This window comes from Protobothrops mucrosquamatus, unplaced genomic scaffold, assembly GCF_001527695.2.
Source record: "Protobothrops mucrosquamatus isolate PMUCROS unplaced genomic scaffold, P.Mucros_1.0 scaffold112, whole genome shotgun sequence".
Taxonomy (NCBI): Eukaryota; Metazoa; Chordata; class Lepidosauria; order Squamata; family Viperidae; genus Protobothrops; species Protobothrops mucrosquamatus.
This window is the reverse complement of record NW_015386484.1, coordinates 59,789-81,087: the sequence shown is the minus strand read 5'-3', so window position 1 is coordinate 81,087 and position 21,299 is coordinate 59,789. Positions and strand designations below refer to the sequence as shown.

Genomic DNA, 21,299 nt, shown 5'->3' with positions numbered 1-21,299 from the left:
ACAGAGTTGGAAGGGATCTTGGAGGTCTTCTAGTCCAATCCTCCTGGTCACACCCTTTAGCAGTGGCAGTTCCAGTTGCTGTCGTTGGGTGAGGATCTTCTGTTTCTCCTGTCCTGCTGCACTTGCCTCTGCTTCAAGCCCTCCCCCCAAATCTCTGCTCTTTTGGCTGTTTTGCATTCTACTGCCATCCACCTCTGATCCCCCCAGCTGAGCATCACTGCTTTTTTCCCTCCTCCTGCTGACAAAATGTGTCAGGCTTAGGCAGCTGCTAGCCCTTTGTAAGGCCAAAAGGGCACTTGTGTGCCAATGTTTGAGAATTAATTTGGACTCCTCCACTACTTCCCAAATTCATGAAAAGCTTGGACTGAGTGTATCAACCTATTGTGAGTTATTTTTGCTTCACGTTGGAATTCTTCTTTTTCTCTTTAAATGCTTAAAAAGCAAGAAAAACAAGCATATTTTTCAATATACTTCAATCCTACAAAGCCATGTGATAAATGCGAGATTTAGAATAGAAAACAAATTTCATGAGAATTCATAACTATAGGCAGAAGTCAAGAATGTATGCATCAATTGCCTGAAATTCCTACATGTTGCTCTTACTGATATTATAAGTGAGAATCAATTTACAAAACATATTAAGAAAATATGTGAAGGCAATATGAATGGATCAAGAGGTAGGGGAAGACTAAGGCTGTAGCTGGAATGGATATCTCCAGAGAGATCGAAGAGAAAGTTTAAGAACAAAACTCAATGGATGAAGCTATATAGAGATACAGTATAGTGGAAGGTCGGTTTGCTGGTGAACAATATTGGTACAAACTAAAGTCAGCTATCAAAGCACAGGTTTTAATTCCTTTGGCTTACTATTTCTTCTTCCCTTACAATGGGTTGCATAATGTTACCTACTCTGAAAGGAAATAGCATAATGGAAGAGGAAACAAGGAGAAAAGCAAAATTGTGGTTGTCAGCTGCTTGTCTGCCAGGTTCGAAGAGGCATTGCTACAAGTTGATTCAAGAATTGGAAAAGATGCTTTAGGTTAGGGCACTGAAATCAAACCCCAAATGCATCACACTATGCACACTGCTGAAGCCACCTATCCTATCTCACTCTGACCCCAGAAAAAAAAAATGCACAATGCTCTTAAGATATCCTCCAGCAATGTTTAGTGAATGCCAGCTAGATCAGCAATTCCTGCCTTGCGAGAAGAGCTGAATGAGGGGTCATCATGAGTGGCCCTGCTGTTTCCTTTTTGTCTTCTTCAGTCTGGTCTCTGGCCATCTGGGCAGCCTGCTTGTAGCTGGTTTCCAGGGCCTGAACAATGCAGGACACAATCCAGGTGAAGCAACTAACTGAGGTCCAAGTTAAGTGAATTAGGAGGTTCTCCAGAGTCCAGTAGCAGCTTTTCAGTAGTGAAACCCTCTGGGCGAGCTGCTTTTCCAGGACCTGGCAAGCAAAAACAAGCAAGAACGTGTCAGGGTGTGTGGAAGGAATGGCTTAAATGGTGGAATTTTGGAAAGGGGAAAGGCCCAAGGACTCTCTGCACCCCCTTCATCCTAGAGCACTCCATTATCTGGGTTCAGACAATCTTCCTCCCCTTGAATAGCTTTGGAAAGTGACTCAATACATTGATGGCGGGCAGGCAAATTGAAAACTATCAGGCTTGACAGTGTGCCCCAATCTGCACACTTTCCAGCTTTTGATCCCCTGCTTCTGTGCCCTAGAAGGACTTTATCACTCTGTGTCTCTCACCAGCCTTTGTAGGAATGATCTCCAGCCATATTCCTTGGCTCCACTGTGAATTTGCCATGCTAACAGCAGGAGCATCATGGAAGCTAGGAGGACATTTTGTGCCCAACAGAAGAAGAAATCTATGGTTAGCTCCAAGGAAGCGTGGATCCAGCACAGGAGGTCCCACTGAATCTGCTTCAGACATAAATACCAACTCAGAATCCCCTCTTGCAGTGAGAGAAGATGCAGGTACAGGGTTCTCAGCCCCCCTCGAACTGCGCCCTGTAGGTTTTTCCCCATAGTTGGAAGCGAGGATCCTGACTCAGGAAATTTGCTAGAAGGATGTGTCTTGGACTCCATGGGGAAGCACTGTTTGGCAAGAGATGGCACAACACGTAACACTCTTCACAGATCTGTGAATGAAGACAGCCTCGTACTATCAACAAAAATAATAATAATGCTGTACTAAATTACATATCCTGTTGTTCTTTTTGATATTCTGTTTAGTCTATGAACTAAACTTTTACTCTTTCCTCCCCCTAACAATCCTGTAAAATTGCTTAAATAAAAAAATGGCTAAATAATTTGAGAATAGCTACTAAACATGCTAAACTATAAATCAAAATACATAAACAGTGACTAAACTAACATTTAGTTCAGGGATCTTCAAACTTGGCCCTTTTATGACTTGTGGACTTCAACTCCCAGAATTCCTCAGCCAGGCCCGCTGGCTGAGGAATTCTGCGAGTTGAAGTCCACAAGTCATAAAAGGGCCAAGTTTGAAGACCCCTGATTTAGTTAGTTATAAAGTAAATATTATACAGGTACACATAAGTGAACCAAACATGCTACGATATGCAACATGCTAAGCCACAAAATTAATCAAGCTTAACATGCCTTTACTGCCACAAAATCTTTGATTGAATTATATACATAAAAACAGTGGCTGTGTTTGCCCAACAAAAACCCATTGAATTTGTTCAATCATTTCAGCTTGTAAGCAGCCCTCCATAGCTGGGAAGCTGTCACTTTCTCTTCTAGCTCCCTTTTATAATTTTTCACTGGAATACTTTCACTTGTAACCATTGGAATATTCCCTCTCATCCATTCCTGTCAATAAATCCAAATCCATGAACTGGACATCTATTTTAATCCTGATCATCAAGCATCTGACTCTATTTCTTTGCTGCCTTCTGTTAAGTCCCTTGTGTCAAAATTTTTAGAATTCATTAAGAACGGATTCCTTAGTCATGCTGCTTTCTTTTCCCCCATTCATCTTTTTTCCTTTGGAACTATTTCTTCACAGGTGGGAAGAGGGAGGGCCCTTGGAGATGTCCCCCTTTCGCTCTCTGCACTTGGGAAAGAGCAGAATCAGATTTCCCTATCTGGACACGTACAGTTCCAAGGTCCTGAGAATTTTCAAAGAGACAAAGACTTGTCCACAACTTTCCTTCTGCTCCACTCTCAAGCAACTGTTAAGCAGGTTCCAGTTAAATATCTTGGCTTTGTGACATAGCAGTGATGTCATGGCAGAGGGCCCTCAGTGTGAAATCATGAAAGTTGGCCCAGCTGTGACCGTACACTAGGGCTGGCTTTACACAATGCAGTATACCAGGGGTGTCAAAACTGCCAGCCCATGGGGCGGATGCGTCACATCAAAACCGCGCCCACCCCATTGCCGACAATGGGAAAAAAGTCACAATACGTCACGACACGTCACATAACATCGCGAGTGTGACACCCGTGCACTATACCTTACACCCAGGTTAATACACCACAACCACTATTTGCAAAATGAAGTTATATTACTATTTCACATAATGGCTGAGATTGCACAGTATTCTGAACCACAAACTTTCAATCCCCAGGGTTGACTAGATCAACATTTTGTGGAATTCAAGGAAATGTATTATGATTGGTAATTATGCTTGGCAAAGTTCACTTAAATGTAAGGGGACAGCAACAGAAAAAGGGAGGGGAGCATCCAAAAGCTTACTCGGGTCTCTTTGGAAAAGCTAGACATTGATAAAAATTGATCATGATGGAGACCTTTTTTCCATCCAGTCGTCAGGATCAAATCCATCTTGATAGCCTTTTATTAGCATGCTGTGCACTCAGCTGATCAAGGACCAATAAAAGTTCTGGCCACACACTTAACAAAGGCAAAGAAACTGATACATGTAATGAGGACTATCAGATTAGAAACTCAATCCTATGAAGGCTATGAAGACTATGAAGACAAGTTCAGGATCCAAAAAGATCTTGACAGATTTGAACAATGGGCCCTATCCAACAAAATGAAATGTAATGTGGAGAAAAGCAAGGTTTTACATTTAGGCAGGAAAAATCAAAAGGTACAAGTACAAATTAGGAGAAAACTGGCTCAAAAATGGTAACTGAGAGAGGGACCTTGGAGTTTTAGTGGATGATCACTTAAAATGAGCCAGCAGTTTGTGGTAGCAGCCAAAAAACCTAATGTATAAACAGAGGCATAGAATCAAAATCACATGATATTAGTACTGTTTTATAAAGCCTTAGTAAGGCCACACCTGGAATACTGCATCCAGTTTTGGTCACATTACAAAAAAGATGTTGAGACTTCAGAAAAAGTGCAAAGAAAAGCAACTAAGATGATTAAAGGCCTAGAGACTAAAACATATGGAGAACAGCTGTAGGACTTGGATTTGGCTAGTCTAGAGAAAAGAAGGACTGGGGGGGGGGGGCATGATAGCTGTATTCCAGTATTTGAGAGGTTGCAACAAAAAGAAGGGGGTCAACTTTTTTTCCAAAGCACCAGAGGGCAGAACAAAAAACAATAGATGGAAATTAATCAAGGAGAGAAGCAACCTGGAATTAAGAAGAAACTTCCTAACAGTGAGGACAATTAACCAGTGGGTCAGCTTGCCTTCAGAAGTTGTGGGTGCTTTATTACTAGAGGTTTTTAAGAAGCGACCGGACAGTCACTTGTCTGAAATTGTATAGGGCCTCTTGCTTGAGCAAGGGGTTGGACTAGAAGACCTCCAAGGTCCCTTCCAACTCTAATTGATCAATTGAAGACTGAAAGAGCATGCCATGTTCAACCTTGAGAACAACAAGCAGGGACTCTGGCAGCATTCTTTGCTTCCCCTCCCTGAAAGTAGAACTAAGCTTGCACTAAACTGCACAGGCTCAGGAAAATATTACTTTTTCAAGAGCTTTTAATAGTTCCAATGAAGGAGCTCCACTATGGTAGATCTAAAGCCCCCTGTCTTCTTCAAAACACTGCATGTCTCTGCTTCAAAGGATGTCACATGCAAGGTTAAAGGGATTATTTATTTTGAAGAGTGTTCCTCAGTTCAGCAACTTTTAAGGTGTGTGGACTTCAACTCACAGAATTGCCCAGCTGAGGTGGCAAAACGCTACTTTAAAACCTCTCCTAAGCCACAGATCCCTGGATAGACTTGAACACTGGGTACTATCTAACAAAATGAAATTCAATGGTGAAAAAAGTAAGGTTCTACATTTAGGCAAGAAAATGTACAGGTATAGTATAGGGGGTACCTTGCTCAATAGTAATAACTGCGAGAGGGACCTCGGAGTCCTAGTGGACAATCATTTAAATATGAGCCAGCAGTGTGCTGCAGCTGCCAAAAAGGCCAACACAGTGCTGGGCTGCATTAACAGAGGGATAGAATCAAGATCACGTGAAGTATTAATACTTTACAATGCCTTGGTAAGGCCACACTTGGAATACTGCATCCAGTTTTGGTCACCACGATGTAAAAAAGATGTTGAGACTCTAGAAAGAGTACAGAGAAGAGCAACAAAGATGATTAGGGGACTGGAGGCTAAAACATATAAAGAATAGTTGCTGGAATTGGGTATGTCTAGTTTAATGAAGAGAAGGACGAGGGGGGACATGATAGCAGTCTTCCAATATCTCAGGGGCTGCCACAAAGAAGAGGGAGTCAAGCTATTCTCCAAAGCACCTGAAGGCAGGACAAGAAGCAATGGATGGAAACTAACCAAAGAGAGAAGCAACCTAGAACTAAGGAGAAACTTCCTGACAGTTAGAACAATTAACCAGTGGAACAACCTGCCTCCAGAAGCGGTGAATGCGGCAACACTGGAAGTTTTTAAGAAGAAACTGGACAGCCATTTGTCCGAAATGGTATAGGGTTTCCTGCCTGAGCAGGAGGTTGGACTAGATGACCTCCGAGGTCCCTTCCAACTTTATCATTATTATTATTATAAACTGGACAGCCAGTTGTCCAAAACGGTATAGGGTTTCCTGCCTGAGCAGGGGGTTGGACTAGATGACCTCCAAGGTCCCTTCCAACTTTATCATCATCATTATTATTATTACAAACTGAATTGGGATGGAATATCCTGTTTGGGTGTCTCAGAGCAAGTCCTTGCTTGCTGCTCCCACCAAGATAACTTAAAGTTGAGGTCTTGTCTTTTTTTAAAAAAATAAAATAAATCAAAGGAATAATTATTGAGTGTCCTTGAACTTCTAGTTCCCCTTGGCCTGTACTCAACACTTCCCCAGCTTCCGGACTGATAGATAAAGGCAGCGATAGGGCATGTTTATACAAAAGAAGCAATCCACACCTGCCCTTTAGATATTGTTTCTTTGTCTCCTTAATAACATCCTTGTAATCTACTTTTTTTAAAAAAAAACACCTCTCTGGAGCCAACTTGTCTGCCCTTCCTGGGCGTTCCCAGATTCCACCCGCAGCAGCTACCGATCCCTCTCCCTTTGTCTTGTTGAAGAAACAGGAGGAGTAGCCTATTTTCCCAGATAGTCCTTCTATCGAGCGGCTCCCCAAAAGAGAGCAACCCCGCCGCCAGGAAAAGCGCTCAGGTAGCGTCATAAGCGGGTGGGCCAATAGGAGGGAAGGCGCCGCCTGCTTCCAGATAGCCATGGCCGCTCTCTCCAGCCGCCCCCTGGCCGAAGTGCAGCGCCGCGTGACCGAGGTGCATCACCAAAGAGATCTGCAGCAGCAGCTGCGCTTCTACAACGGCTGGGCCAAAGACTATGACCAGGTGCGGCTCCCCTTCCCTCCCCACCTCGCTTAGGGAAGAATCTCGCTTCCTGCATCCGGAAGGAATGCTTATAAAGGAGAATGTAGTTCAGGGTTGAAATAAGGGATCCTGGGTGCTCTCATATGAGCTTGTTTTCTTACAGACGTTTCATTACCCAAACTAGGTAATATCATCAGTGGTATTGCTTAAAGCATTTATCCTCCTGAGCATGTGCAGACCGCGTTTACCTTGGTGTCAACTGTTGACGGGATTCCACTGTTGTCTTCCGCGCCACTGGCTTGGCTGGGGTCTGGTGAGGGCTAAATAAAAGGAAGGGGTTTGAGAAATTCTTGGCTTTCCTGCGGTAATACCTACACCGAGCCTGGAGCGCAGAGATGCTTTCATACAGATAGTCCACAACAGTTCATTTAGTGATTGTTCAAAGTTACAAGCCCTGAAAAAATTGGCTTATGACCGTTTTTCACACTTACAACCATTGCAGCATCCCCAAAATTAAGATGCTTGGCAACTGACTCATACTTATGACCGTTGCAGTGTCCCAGGGACATGCAAAGTCAATGGGAAAGCCAGCTTCACTTAAAAAACCATGTTATTAACTTAACAACTGCAGTGATTCACTTAACAACTGTAGCAAGAAAGGAGCCAAAATTCACTTAACAGTTTTGCTTAGCAACAGAAATGTAGGGCTCAAGTGTCATAAGTGGAGGACTGTAGTTAGACTGAATTGGCAGTGTATTTCTGAATTCTTAATATAAGTATTAAGAGTTACATATCCCTTTTCCATAGTGTAGTGGACCAAAAATATGTCTTTAAGAGATCTAGCCCCCCCATTCCTAAACCAACCAAAGGTTAATCTATAAACAAGTAGCTGATCTGCACTAATAAAAATTATTAAGCAATAAAAATAATCTTATCAGAATAATTTACTCTCCATAATTTGAAACATGCCAAAAGAATGTTTTTGAAGCATCCTGTACTTATGTCCTGGCTTATCTCTAAGAGTTCCACGCAACTTCCGTGGGGATCTCCCTTTATTTTATTTCGGTGAGATAGGATAGGCTCCAAGGTTTATTGGCCCAAAGTCACATTATCAGTTTCCATGGTTGAGGGTAGATGTGAAGTCAGTCTCTCTAATCCTTGACTTACGACCATAATGGAGCCAGACCATTACAGTCATAAGGTGGGTCACCCACATGTCCAATCCAATTTTACAATCTTTTTTGCAGCAGTCATTAAGCAAACACATTTGTAAAGTGAACATCACTGTTGTAAAGCAAACCCATTGATTGCTATGGGCTGTTTATGATTAAAAAAAACCATTATAAAATGCTGGCACCCGACAACGGGATGCTGCAAATGTCTGTAAATGCAGACCAGTTACTGAGCAGCTGACATGCAGTCACATGATTGCAGGAGATAGTGGCTTGTCAGAACTTTGAAACCAGGCACAAGTAGCCCTGTGGGGGTCTGTTGTAACTTTGAACAGTCGATTAGTGACTGATCATAACTCGAGGACTATTTATATTCCAAATTCTTAAGCACCACAGCTCAGAGACTTCTTAGTACTCTCTCATCCAGGTACTAACCAAGCCTGGCCAAGTTTCAGGTTATCTTCCTAGGCAAGGGTCTCTGGGCCTCAGATAAATAAGACTGGTCCAGCACATCTGGAATGGAGCCACAAAACAAAACTGCAGAACGTTCTGTTTGGACAAAGAACAAAGTTTAATTCTTTGCACAGTCATGAAATTCTACAGATGGCCTTCAGCAAATCTTAGCCTTATTTTCAGGAGCTGATACTGTCTTTTATTAGATGCAATTATTTTAACCACCCTATAGATAAACATGCAAACCTTGGAGCTCCCCCATTCTTGGAGTGATTAGAACTCTTTTCTCTTGTAGGATGTGGCAGTGTTGCAATACCAAGCCCCAAGTCTGGCTGCTGCTTTCTTGGCCTCCATTTTCCAGGGTTCACCAGAGAATGCATTAGTGCTGGATGTGGCCTGTGGCACAGGACTTGTGGCACAGGAGGTAACTGAGATCAGAGTCGTGCTTCAGCCAGAGACATTAGGCTGGCTCCACCAGGTTTTGAAAACTATCATCTTATAATTGTCCCTCTGATGTGATTTGCAAACTCATCACTGAGGGAAGCTCTGTTTTCTTAATGCTGCCCTACAGATGACGTGCAGGCCTTCAACCCTCTTTTTGCTTTGTGCCATTGCCATTTGGGGTACCCTATTCATTCAATTTTTTTCCCCCTTGAACTAAAGTTAATGAGAGGGTTGCTATCATTGGCGCTGTTTTCAAATGATGTTTAAGGCTGGTGCTAATACAGAATTTGCATGTAGCAGGTGACGTTTTTAAGAGGTTTTTACCGATTTGGAGCCCAGCAGAAGCCCTGACCTACAAACAAGAGCATCATCATTCATTTCTGTAACTATGAGGGTACATAGGGAGAGGTAACAATGCATGTCTTGACATCATTGTGTGAATAATACTTTGATGTAATTTCTGTCATTGGCATGATGACATTATTTTACTGTCATTGTGGTTTCTAAGAGATACTTGGATATGCTGCTTAGAGTGGATGAAGTAGTTCAAAACATAGAGAACACAGTATTTGGAGGAAACTTTTAAAAAATGTGTTCTCTTTTGCAGAAGTAATGCTTCCTGATGAGTGTGTTCTGCTTTCAAATACTAGATGCTTTAATAAGCCCAGGGTTCATTAAATTAGGAGTAGTTATATTAATAGCAATAATTTATTAATAAATAGGTATGAAAAGAATAGCTTTACTTTGTCAGATTGCATTCTTATTACCATCCTAGAAGATGCCTTCCCTTTCGTGTCACACACATAAAGAAGAGAATGCCTCTTCCAAGTCTGTTTCAGCCTCCCTTGGTTTTGGTAAATAGTTTTAAAATAATTGGATGAATTGAGAGCACCGTTTGGATCTCATCAAAACATAGTCATCTGTTACAAGCTACAATGACACCGAAATAATGACACCTGCACTGTGACATCATCGTGCAAATGACTCAATTATGTATGCTCATGCACAAAAGCATTTAAGCATTAAAGAGCACTCTTGTTTCCTGGCATAAGAAGTGACAGTGCCAGCCATTGGCATCCCCGGTTAACTGCTGGGATCCCAAAATTGGGAGCTGCCCAGAGTTAGCTAGAAGATTGGCAGCTATATAAATGTTTTAAATAAATAAATGATGAAATGTGTCATGATGCCATTTTGTCTTTCCATATCGGCAATGCAGCATGGCATTCAACTACATAAGGATCATCATCATCCACATTTCATCACTTCCATGGATGATCATGGCAGCACTTCATTGCCACTGAAGGTCCCCCTACTGATTCGGCCTTGGCCAGACCCCAGTTGGCTTGCAGCATTCATTTAACTGTTGGCAAACAAGAACTGACTGTCTTTCTGGCTGGGCTCCTCTGACTTATGCTTTGTGTTCTAAGCTTCAAGCAAAAGGTTTTCGCCATTTCCATGGCCTGGATGGCAGCCAGGAGATGTTGGAACATGCACAGCACAAAGGACTGTACGAGGATTTGAAGTTGTGCTTGCTAGGCCAGGGAACCTTACCAGCTCCTGAAGGTAACAATGGGAACAGTTATCCTCAGCAATGGACTGAATAGATTAGAGAAAGGGAAGGTGCTGGCATGCATGGAGATTTCTAGAGAACAATGCCCATCTCCTTCCTTGATACTACCTGTTACTCCTTCATCTTCTCCTCTGCAGGCTCCTACGATGCTACTGTGATTGTGGGTGCACTCAGTGAGGGACATGTACCCTCTGGTGTCATTCCTCAGCTTCTTCTGGTCACCAAACCAGGTAAGCCTTTGCAAAAGAGACTCAGATGTAGTTTCAGAGGACTTATAACAGGGATGAGCAACTTTTTCTAGTGTCTGAGCACCATGTTATATTGCACCGATGAATGCAAAACCATGAAAATGAAAAATTATTTACATTGACTGAAGTTGTCAAATTTCATATAATATTTTACCTATTCCCCAGTGAGAATATCAAGCATTGCTGAGATCTGGCCTTTCAAAATAGTTAATTAGTTCATTAATTATAAAGTAATTTTAGCATTCTGTAATTATGGCCGACTGGGGAATTCTGGGAGTTGAAGTCCAGGCATCTTAAAGTTCCCAAGATTGGAAAACCCTAAAGATCAAGTGACAAAAAGTCTGACCCCTTTTAGACCCGCAACTTGAGGCACGTAAAATTTCAACGATCTAAACTTTTTGTCACTAGATCCCAATACCATCCACTCCACGTTATTCGTCAGTATACCGTCCCTTTCAGTAACCCAAACTCGTGACTGGTCGTAACACGTTGACAAGGTAGAATGGAAGGAATTATCTAAAGCTCTGGTAAGAAAAAAACGGTGGAAAAAATACAGGAAGATTATATCATGTTTTCTGCATTCCTCATAAAATTTTGTGGATTAGGCAAGAAAATTGCACACTAAACGCCTTGTACAGAAATACAATCACGACTGCCCTGAGGAACATCAAGTAACTGGAAATCTTGGATTTGTTAGGTTGAACCCCAGTTCCCTAGCCACTGATGGAGAGAAGGACATCCCCCCCCCAAGTGGCTTTTGTTCTATGCTGCAGCTCTAAGCTGATCAGAATTGACCCAGAATGCTGAAGTCTGCCAAATGCTTCAGATCAATCCAGACTTTTACTAAAAAGCCGATACAATAGTTTTAAGAGCAAGCATTTATGAGGAAATTGATGCAGAAATGAGACCAGACTGATTTTGGCCAGTATAATTGAAAATACATAATTGAAAATATGTCTGAAGCATCATGAATGAAGCAAATACTTCTCCTCCAATCTTCCAAAGAAGATTCAGTCCTGTGAATGGAGACAGGAGTAAGATTTTATCTTACAGTACATATTATGGACAAAATTATCCTAGCCAGATGCTCTGATGAGGGCAGAATCATTCTTATCAAAGGTAGCAACAACCGTTAATTGAGACCAAAGTTTTGTAGGTAACAAGGAAAGTGCTATGTTTACCAATTTCTTTTTCAAGGGCATATCAAAATATGCAATTAGGTCATGGGTCAAGCAGATTAGATGAGTTGGTAGTGTATGATTGTCTGTAATCGGTGGCACTTTAACTGAATTTTTCATTGCTGAAACTATAAAGAATGGGATGTTCTTAACACTGTATCAGTCCCCAGTGGGAAGTTCATTGTACATATAATGTTGCTTAATGCTTTATGGGAGCTTAAGAGAACAAATGGATTTATGACACTTTAGGGACTAGAAGCATTGTTGGTGAATATTTGCTTCATCAGGTATTAAAATCAGACTGCGAACATAGATGGATATCTGGAGGTGGAAAGGACCATAGCTTGTGATGCAGGAGTTACAGATTTGGAAAAGATCCAAATCTAGGAAGCTGCTGTCAGTAATAATAATAATAATAATAATAATAATAATAATAATAATAATAATAATAATAATAATAATAATAATAATAATAATAATACAGTTGGAAGGGACCTTGGAGGTCATCTAGTCCAACCCCCTACTCAGGCAGGAAACCCTATACCATTTCAGACAAATGGCTGTCCAGTCTCTTCTTAAAAACTTCCAGTGTTGGAGCATTCACAACTTCTGGAGGCAGATTGTTCCACTGGTTAATTGTTCTAACTGTCAGGAAGTTTCTCCTTAGTTCTAGGTTGCTTCTCTCCTTGTTTAGTTTCCATCCATTGCTTCTTGTCCTGCCTTCAGGCAATTAATGATTGTGGCAATTAATAATTCCAAGCTAGGTGGGTTGGTGATCTGATTTAGTGTGAGACTGTTCTGAGGTCTTACATACAATAATTGAATCCCCTTTGGCATTTGGGGGATTAAAATAGGCAAGATGGGGGCTGCAGTGTTGGATCACAACTTCTCCTCCTTTTATACAGTACAAAGGGGGTAGGGCTTGGACTGCAAAGATACCCCCGTCCTCTTGTTTTTTTGACTCACCCAACTGACACTGATTCATTCCCCAGAGATTATGGTGTTTGGATTTGTGATGCTTTTCATTAGAACTGGCCCAGTGCAGGTTAAGAAGGATGCACGGTTTATTTGAATGCACCTTAGCTTGAGCTTCCTCCAAGGCACCTGAAAATCTTCTCCAGAAATTGTATAAGCAGCTGGATCTCAGGCTGATCTTGTGAAACTGGGTGATGATTAAAACAAGAAGGAGAAAGGACTTTCACACAAAGTACAAGTAATTTCTGAAATGCCCTATGGCAGTGATGGCAAACCTTTTAGAGACCGAGTGCCCAAAAAGTTGCCCTGCCCCACTCCACCCCCTGCCCCGCCCCCACCCCACCTGCCCGCAGGGCCACTCACCGCCTCCAGGGCCCGCCACAGATTGCCCAGCAGCGCCATGATGGCCACACCCTCTGCCCGCGCCCCGCAGCATCAACTGTGCACGATGGGGCATGAGGGCAGAGTCTTGTCTACTCTGTCTGGCTGCCATAACCTTGGCTGCACTGCTCCGTGTGGGCCACGCTCAGGGGCGACTCTCCTCCAGGGTGGCTGCTGGTGAGGAGGGAGTCACCTGGCAGGGCTGGGGCAATGGCACGTGTGCCCACAGAGAAAGCTCCAAGTGCCGCCTCTGGCACCCGTGCCATAGGTTCGCCACCACTGCCCTATGGCAAGATGCAGTCATAGTTGTGCATCTTTTTAAAAAGAGGTCAGACAAAATGCATGGATTGGAGATGGGAAAGAAATGTAACTGGGATTGCTAAATGCTAAACCCCACATTCAGAGGCTGTTGACTTTTAAATAGCTGGTAACTAACCATAAGAGAAACCTTTTGGGGTTTTAATGCCTTCAGAGTTTCCCAAAGAGACTAAATCAGCCCCTTTTGGACATAGGATGTGGGACTGGCTTTGATGAAAAACTCATAACCACCAGATGGTGCTGCTATCTTGCAACAGTTCGTACACAGACCAGGGAGCCAGATCCTTGCATTTCATGTAGCTCTCAGGAGTGTGCAGGGCTGAAAGAAATACCATTTAAAATGTATTTCGATCAGAGTCTTGTAGAACCACAGAACTTTCTTCAGATTGCCTATATTTGTGTGTGTGTGTGTGTGCGCGCACCTATGTGTGTATCCTGGCATCAGACATGTTCTTTCTCAGAAATTTAGTTTTAGTGATCGCTTGCCTCTTCTTTTTTGATCTCCTTACATGCATTTGGCAGGGGTTTTATTTGTTATTTAATTTCTCTCCCCTGTATGAAGATGTGATGAATAAACTTGCCACAAACTTGCTTTTTGGTCATCTCTGCCCTCTAAGTTACTTGGTGAATAGGATGAGATTTGGATAGGTTCACACAACATGCTTAACCTAAACCTGGATTAACAATGCTAAGTCCTGTATCCCGAGAATATGCTATTATTGCCTGCACAAATAAATCCATGCTATAGTTTCATGTAATAGCTTAGTTCCCACAGTCTTAAGTCAGGGCTCTTCAAACTTGGCCCTTTTATGACTTGTGGACTTCAACTCCCAGAATTCCTCAGCCAGCATGGCTGGCTGAGGAATTCTAGGAGTTGAAGTCCATACGTCATAAAAGGGCCAAGTTTGAAGAGCCCTGGTCTAAGTTATAGCTGAGTTATAGCTCAACCGCATTTTATCTTAGTCTAGCATTTATGGAAACTCACCCATTCAGTTTCATCAGTAACAGAGAGACTTCTCATCTTGTCCTCCTCTTTCTTTTATTTTCATTTCATTACCTGATTGTAAGGGGCAGAATATTCCTGTACGATAATATTAGTGCATCTAATAACAGTTACATCTCTTTAAAAAGGACTAGGTGTTTCTGGATTTTCTGCCACAGAGGGGCATTCTGTGGTTGACCTTTTCTGGGTTTTAAAGTTAAGCAGGTTCAAGCTTTAACCTGTAAGGAACAGGTTAAAACAGCTGATATGACAGCCCAAATTATATGGTTATGGTTGCTGTCTTTTTTTTTTTTAAATAAAAAAAAAATGTTTAAAGAAGGTATAACACTGGACGAGGTATTCTAAAATTGAAATAGACCAAAGATCCTAATAGTTCTGAAAGGATTGATAAATTTGACTTTACAACACTAGAACGTGTTGTCCACCGATACACACAGACTGGTGTGCTTGGTTGAGTTCGTTGAATGCTATGTGCTACCTTAACGTCGTCAACCTGAATGACCTGGAGCAGCAAGGATTGTGGGAAAAGGTTGGGATGCAGGAAGTTGAAAAATGGGAGAGAGCAACATCACATCAGGAATCCGATCAGGGGTCGGACTATATCTCTGGCGTGGTCTACATATATCGAAAAAAAATAAAAAGTCTGGTTTAAACTCTTCATTCCTCTTCATGTTGGAAGACCCTTCTAGGCAAATTCTGGAGCCCCCTCATGAAAGGCTTAGCCTCACCCTAACTAGCTTCAAGATCTGTACTTTTTAAAAACAAAATGTGAAGCGGTAATAAAGCAGGCTGGACCATGGCTTGGCTGCAGAGTATTTTTTCTTTTCCACTTAAGGAGCTGCCATCAATATTCAGTGTGTTCCAGACCAATTTAGATTCTTCCATAATTTCATGTTTTTGCATAAAATGTTCCCAGCTTCCACTCTTCCAACAGTCTTCACTTGTGAAGTCTTCGTGGAGTTTTCACTTCTGAATGTAGAATTTCCTTCATCTTAGTAGTCAACACTGCCGAATATTTGCAATACTGTAATACAGTGCATCGTCTAAGAAAGTGTGTGTGTTGCTTCATGGCTATCTCCCCCCACCAATCACTCTCCTGACCCAGGGGACTAACCCCTTTGTAAATTCCAGCCAGCACAGCCTTTTGTTCTCTGAGCTGGGAATTACGGTGCTTATAGCTCATCATTTCTCAAAGGTCTGGGTAGGGGAAGGGCAGCATGGGTAATATGGCTGCTTGTGCATTGAACCTTTGCAGAGACCCGAAAGCTCATGAAAATTCCTGAGAGGATGAAGGGAATTCTAAAGAAGAAATCAGAATCTCCAAATGCCTTCCTTTTCCTTTTATATGCCCTCCAAGTCAATAATTCTCTCTCCAGAGATGTGGTCTATAAATGGCAGGTAAAATCAATCAGAACCAGAAAACACCAAGGTTTTGGGTAAAATGTTTGTTTATGCAGGAAGATAAGGCAGGGAAAACAGAGGAGAGACATATAAAATAATGCACAAAAAGCAGTAACAAATCAATTTGTTCATGGGAATCAATCAGCAGTGTGTGCAGGACAGAGAGTGCTAGATACAATCAGGTTCCAAAAACAATTTATATTTCTTTGGGGCCAAAAATGCTAGTGGCAATGATGGCCAATGCTAGGATGGCTTTAAAGAGGACTTGGAGGAAGAAGAAATGCATGCGATGAGTAACACCTAGCAATTAGAACTCTATGGAATCTCCCTGTTGAGAAACAGTCTGCTTTTTGACGTCATTTGCTGGAGTTCCAAGGAAAGAAGATGGCCATCCTTGTCACCGCTGGAAGCAGGATGCTGGCCTAGACCTTTTCAGCCTGCTGGGTGCTTATATTCACACCTCAACTGGAATGAGTGGTTTGGACACATTCCTTTGAGAGGCGTTCCAGGGGCCATATTCATAGAAGTGGGCGAGGCCAGGACAAAGAAGCACGTAGGGACTGAACAATTTAAATTCAAATGAGGTTAAATCAATTAAATGCTGCTATGGTGAATACTCCCCACATAGTTAATAATTTCCATCCTCTGTCTCACTAAAAATTACAATTGCACTGTGGCTCTGGGAGGAGGTCTGGAGCCTTTTGGGAACCACACAGGGCTTAGGCTGCGTACCTGTAGACTACACCTTGCAACTCCCTTGAATGTCATTCCCATCTTTGAAAGGGATCCAGGGATGTGAAGTTGCTCTGAATGGTTTAACATCTCTGATCCTTCCACAGAACATATGTGGATGGGGATGAGTGAACATGAAAACAAAATTTCAGGGAATGAGTGGCCATGAGAACATCTTTAAACACCACCAGCCTATCAAGGATTTAAAAGGTAAGGGCTGGTCAGCACAAGCAAACGACAGCACAAGCTAATGACTTAAAAGCCAGTCATCAACACACCCCAATCAACATCTAAAAAGCCACTTACAACAGGCACTATAAATAAAAACTCTGTTGAAGATGTTATCTAGCCTGGTAACGAAATGTTCAGAAACCAACCCACAAGCTCAGAGAATGAACCTTCACCCTCACTATAAATACCACACACAGAACAGCACACACTCTGCTAGAGGGAAGTTCCCTGAAGATGGGCTGCAGCACGAGTCCAAAAGCTCGGAAGACTAAACTTCTGGTCCCGGTGACTGACCCAGATTGGATCCTGCAACATCCTGGGACACGTATATTCGCCTTCATTCATTTAAACACTTATAGCTGCCCCCAATTTGGCAGCATCATTTGAAGGAGGTCTCTCATTTCTCAAGAGTAATAATAGAGCAGGGGTCCCCAACCCTTAGGCCGCGGCCCACTGTTGGGCTGTGGCCCGTTTGGAACCGGGCCACAGAAGTGGTGAATGGGCGCACGTGTGCACACACGCAAAGCTACATTTGTGAAAGTCCCCTCTCTCCGCAATGCCGTTACCACCATCTCCGCTGGTCTACCGAGCTGGAAAGGTTGGAGACCAATGTTGTTGTGATTCCTCGCCAGCCGGTGGACCCAACAGCTGAGTCTGAGGAATCAGAGGAGGAGGAGGAGGGGCCTGGAGTGACATCAGAGTCAGAGGAAGGCTCTGAGGAGCTCCAAGACTTACAGTCTGACAAGGAGCCTGGCCCCTTTACTCGCGCTCAGGCTGAGACACAGCTGTGCTGAGAGTCTGAGTTGGACAGTGATGAATCACAGCTGGGAGATATCCAGGATGCACGAAAACGGGAAGAAAAGAGAGCAGGACAGAGGAATGCAATGGGGCGGCTCCAAAGGCAAAGGAGAAGACATTAGGAAGCCACGCCTTGGCTGCATAATAAAAGGGAAGGTGTGGGAGGTGCTGGTTGTCAAAGGCAACTGTTCATGTTGAGGATTGAGTTTCTGTGGACTATGTTTGCCTTGGACATTGACTCAGGTCTGTGAATAATAAAAGGGGATTGGTTTTTTCCTGCAGTTCCAGCCTGCTTGTTGGAAGAGGGGTTTCTCCTTGTGAGCTTAACAAGGACTCACGTAGGCTGGGACAGAATAGTTGTTTAGTACTGTAGTAATAGTAGTAGAGGTAGCCCTTTACTTACAACCATTAGTTTAATGACCGTTCAAAGTTACAATGGCACTGAAAAAAGTTACTTATGACCAGTTTTCAAATTTAACACCATTGTAGCATCCCTGTGGCCACGTAATCAAAATCTGGGCATTTGACAATTGACATGTATTTATGACAGTGGAATTGTCCTGGGATCCTGGGATCACCACTTGTAACCTTCCCAGCTGGTTTCCGACAGGCAAAGTCAATGGGGGAAGCCAGATTTGCTTAATGACTGCATGATTCACTTAACTGCAGTGATTTGCATAAAAACTGTAGCAAAATGGCCGTAAAATGGGGCACAACTCATTCAATGTGTCTTGCTTAGCAACATAAATTTTGGGGTCGTAAATCGAGGATTACCTGTATGATTTTTGCAATGGAGATCATCGTCCTCATAGGTGGAATGGAAAACATGAATCACAAGTAAATGTGGTTTGGAGTGTCCCCTCCCCACCAAACAAGTTGTAACAAGGACTATAAAAATTGAGAGTGCTTGTCAAAAATGGTTTTGCTATCTTTGAAATGTGGAGAGCTCTAAGCTGCCAGGCTGGTTTCTCCCTCCAGGAGGCAAAAGAATTTATGGGGAGGCAGACCAACAGGAGAGGGAGGAAAAGATGGCTCAAGTGCTGAGCTGCCTTCAATAAAAAGTTTGGACTTGTGGACAATGGACCATCAAACTAATCATGGAGGTTTAGATGGATATACCTACAGCCTTGTTCACACAAAAGGTGCAACCCAGTTAATGCCAGCTGCATTCATGCAGTCGCGCACTTGGGCAAAGTTGGCTCAAGTTAACCTTAGGTTTGAGAGTCTTTTAGAGAAGCGGTCCCCAACCTTTCTGGCTTGGCGGCCTGGCGGGGAAGGAGGGAATGGTTCTGTATGAATGGCAGGCGCACATGCAAGCACGTGCAGCTCCATTTGTACGGGAGGGGGGCGCGTGCCTGCCACTTGCACAAATGGAGCTCATAGTTTCGAACAGGCTGCAGTCGGGTAGTGGGCTGCGGCCTGGGGGTTGGGGGTTGGGGACCCCTGTTTTAGAGGGTAGCATTTGTGTGAATCATTCTACCTATCTAGTAATTTGTGATTCATCATGTGGTACCACTAGTCACGCTGTGACCCATTGGGTCATCACTTCAAAGAAATTTCCTCATCAGATTTCGCAATGCATTGAATAATGGCCAAGTTTCTAGTGTACTGGAAAAGTATTTTAAAAATCAGGGTAAAGATGTACAGGTAATCCTCGATTTACGACCATAATTGAGCCCCAAAGTTCTGTTGCTAAGCAAGACAATTGTTAAGTGAATTTTGCCCCATTTTACGACCTTTCTTGCCACATTTGTTAAGCCTATCACTGCAGTTGTTAATTTACAAACACGGTTGTTAAGTGAATCTGGCTGCCCCATTGACTTTGCTAGTCAGAAGGTCGCAAAAGGGGATCACATGACCCAGGGACACTGCAACCATCATAAACATGAGTCAGTTGCCAAGCATCTGAATTTTGATCACATGACCAGTCTCAAGTCACTCTTTCAATGCTGTTGTAACTTTGAACCTCACTAAATGCACTGTTGTCAGTCGAGCTGTACTTGCCTTGAAAGTATTCCATGTTGACTGTGCGATAGTCAAGCATCCAAAGTGGACCACAGAAGAATTTTATGACATTTTGTATTGTGTGCTAAAATGCTTTATGACATTTTTATGTCACAAAACGTTTTGTAAAATTTGCCAAATTTTAGTTCCATGGATGTCATGGATCCCAGATTTCGGATGCATTCTGTAAGTTGCTCCATTTGAGGTGCCTCTGGTTCAAAAGGTTTTGCCCTATGATGCATCATTTCACCCGGTTAAAACTATGAGAATTTTCGTAGGGTACAGATTTCAGAAAATGGGTCAATTCAGTAACTGCAATCAAAATGTTTGTCAAATAGAGTCTAATATACAAATTTAAGGCACTGCAAACTTCAAGTTGTTGCCAAAACGATGGGACTGGAGAGAGTATTAAATACAAGGAAAGTACAATTTGATTAATCACTTTTTAAATTAACATTCAATCTAATTTAATTTTTGTCCTGGCCTTCGCCATGTTTCAACATGCATTCCTTCCCTTCCTGCACATTCTGCTTACAGGCCAAGGGTGGCCTTCAGTCTCATAAAGGCACACCCCCTTATGTACAGTACAGATGTCCTGCTTTCTGCCAACAGAACTTGACTTCCACAGAACAATGGACAGACACTTTTAACGAAGGTCTGGATAAATATAGCCTTTCTCACATAAACAATTGGAATTGCTTGTGCAACTGGATGAAAATTCCTTTAAGGAAGTTCTTAGCCAGTTGAACTCCCCTCTAGAAACGGTTTCCTCCTCTTGAGACAATATTACTTCAACGTTGGTTTCATTTAAAAAGTAACCGTCATTCTAGCTTCAGTTTGTGCCTACTTTATGAGGCATTTAAACTTCCGCTTGTTCTTTTCCATTCGCAACTGTTTGTTTTAAAATATCAAAGTGCACAAGGTAGATCACACGTCCCTTTGATGCACAGCGAACCTAACTGAGGAGGCAAAGAAACGGATTTTATGCAAATCTTGTTGGATTCTGGCAATAAGGGGACATCCGCAAAACAGCAACTCCTGATCAGAAGAAAGATTTGACGCGATGTACACAAGAAGAGCAGAACAGAAGGACGACTAGGATGGGAGATTCTGAATTGGGTGGATGGGTTGCTCTCACAACAAATTATTTGATAAGTCATATTTGTTTTAAATGAAAACAGATGCTATCCTACCATAGATAGACCTTTGCTCTGATCCAATAACACTTTTCAATATCATCCTTTCTCCACTAGATTTTTTTTTTTTACACTTCAGCAGCTTTTTCCATAGTGAGATCATTTTCTACTTGCATCTAACCCGTGGGGCAAATATACCCCAACAACCCCTTTTTTCTGCCATAACCTCACGATATTGTCTTCAGCTCATTCCCCAAACCATACCTGGGCAGCTTTAAATTTGCTTTTAGCTGTCCCTTTTCCTCTTAGTCAGGCCGCAACCTGTGGCTATTTTGATACAGGTAATCCTCAATGTATGATCCCAATTGGAGCCAGAACTTCCATTGCTGAGTGAGTCAGCTGTAAAATAAGTCAAACTCACTTTCATGATCTTATTTGCTGTAGACTTTAAGCAAATCTGGCTTCCCTGTTGACTTTGCTTGCCAGAAACTCCCTTGCAAAAGGTTGAAAAAGGTG

At 42.6% G+C, this 21,299-nt stretch overlaps 1 protein-coding gene across 1 annotated transcript; it reads left to right on the top strand.

Annotated features, from left to right (window-relative positions):
- The first annotated feature begins 6,494 nt into the window (after window positions 1-6,494).
- Window positions 6,495-15,280, top strand: METTL27 (methyltransferase like 27). Its single transcript, XM_015812803.1, has 5 exons — window positions 6,495-6,760; window positions 8,660-8,788; window positions 10,236-10,371; window positions 10,516-10,608; window positions 14,919-15,280. The coding sequence occupies exons 1-5, from the start codon at window positions 6,638-6,640 to the stop codon at window positions 15,131-15,133; spliced, it is 696 nt and encodes a 231-aa protein (XP_015668289.1). The 5' UTR covers window positions 6,495-6,637; the 3' UTR covers window positions 15,134-15,280.
- The last annotated feature ends 6,019 nt before the right edge of the window (window positions 15,281-21,299 follow it).

What these genes read in the sequence shown, in the direction of transcription:
- METTL27 (XM_015812803.1), top strand. Translation starts at nt 6,638, where the DNA reads ATGGCCGCTCTCTCCAGCCGCCCCCTGGCCGAAGTGCAGCGCCGCGTG. An exon ending in GGGCCAAAGACTATGACCAG is followed by an intron (nt 6,761 to 8,659) that starts GTGCGGCTCCCC and finishes TTTCTCTTGTAG; the next exon opens with GATGTGGCAGTGTTGCAATA. An exon ending in AACCTTACCAGCTCCTGAAG is followed by an intron (nt 10,372 to 10,515) that starts GTAACAATGGGA and finishes TCTCCTCTGCAG; the next exon opens with GCTCCTACGATGCTACTGTG.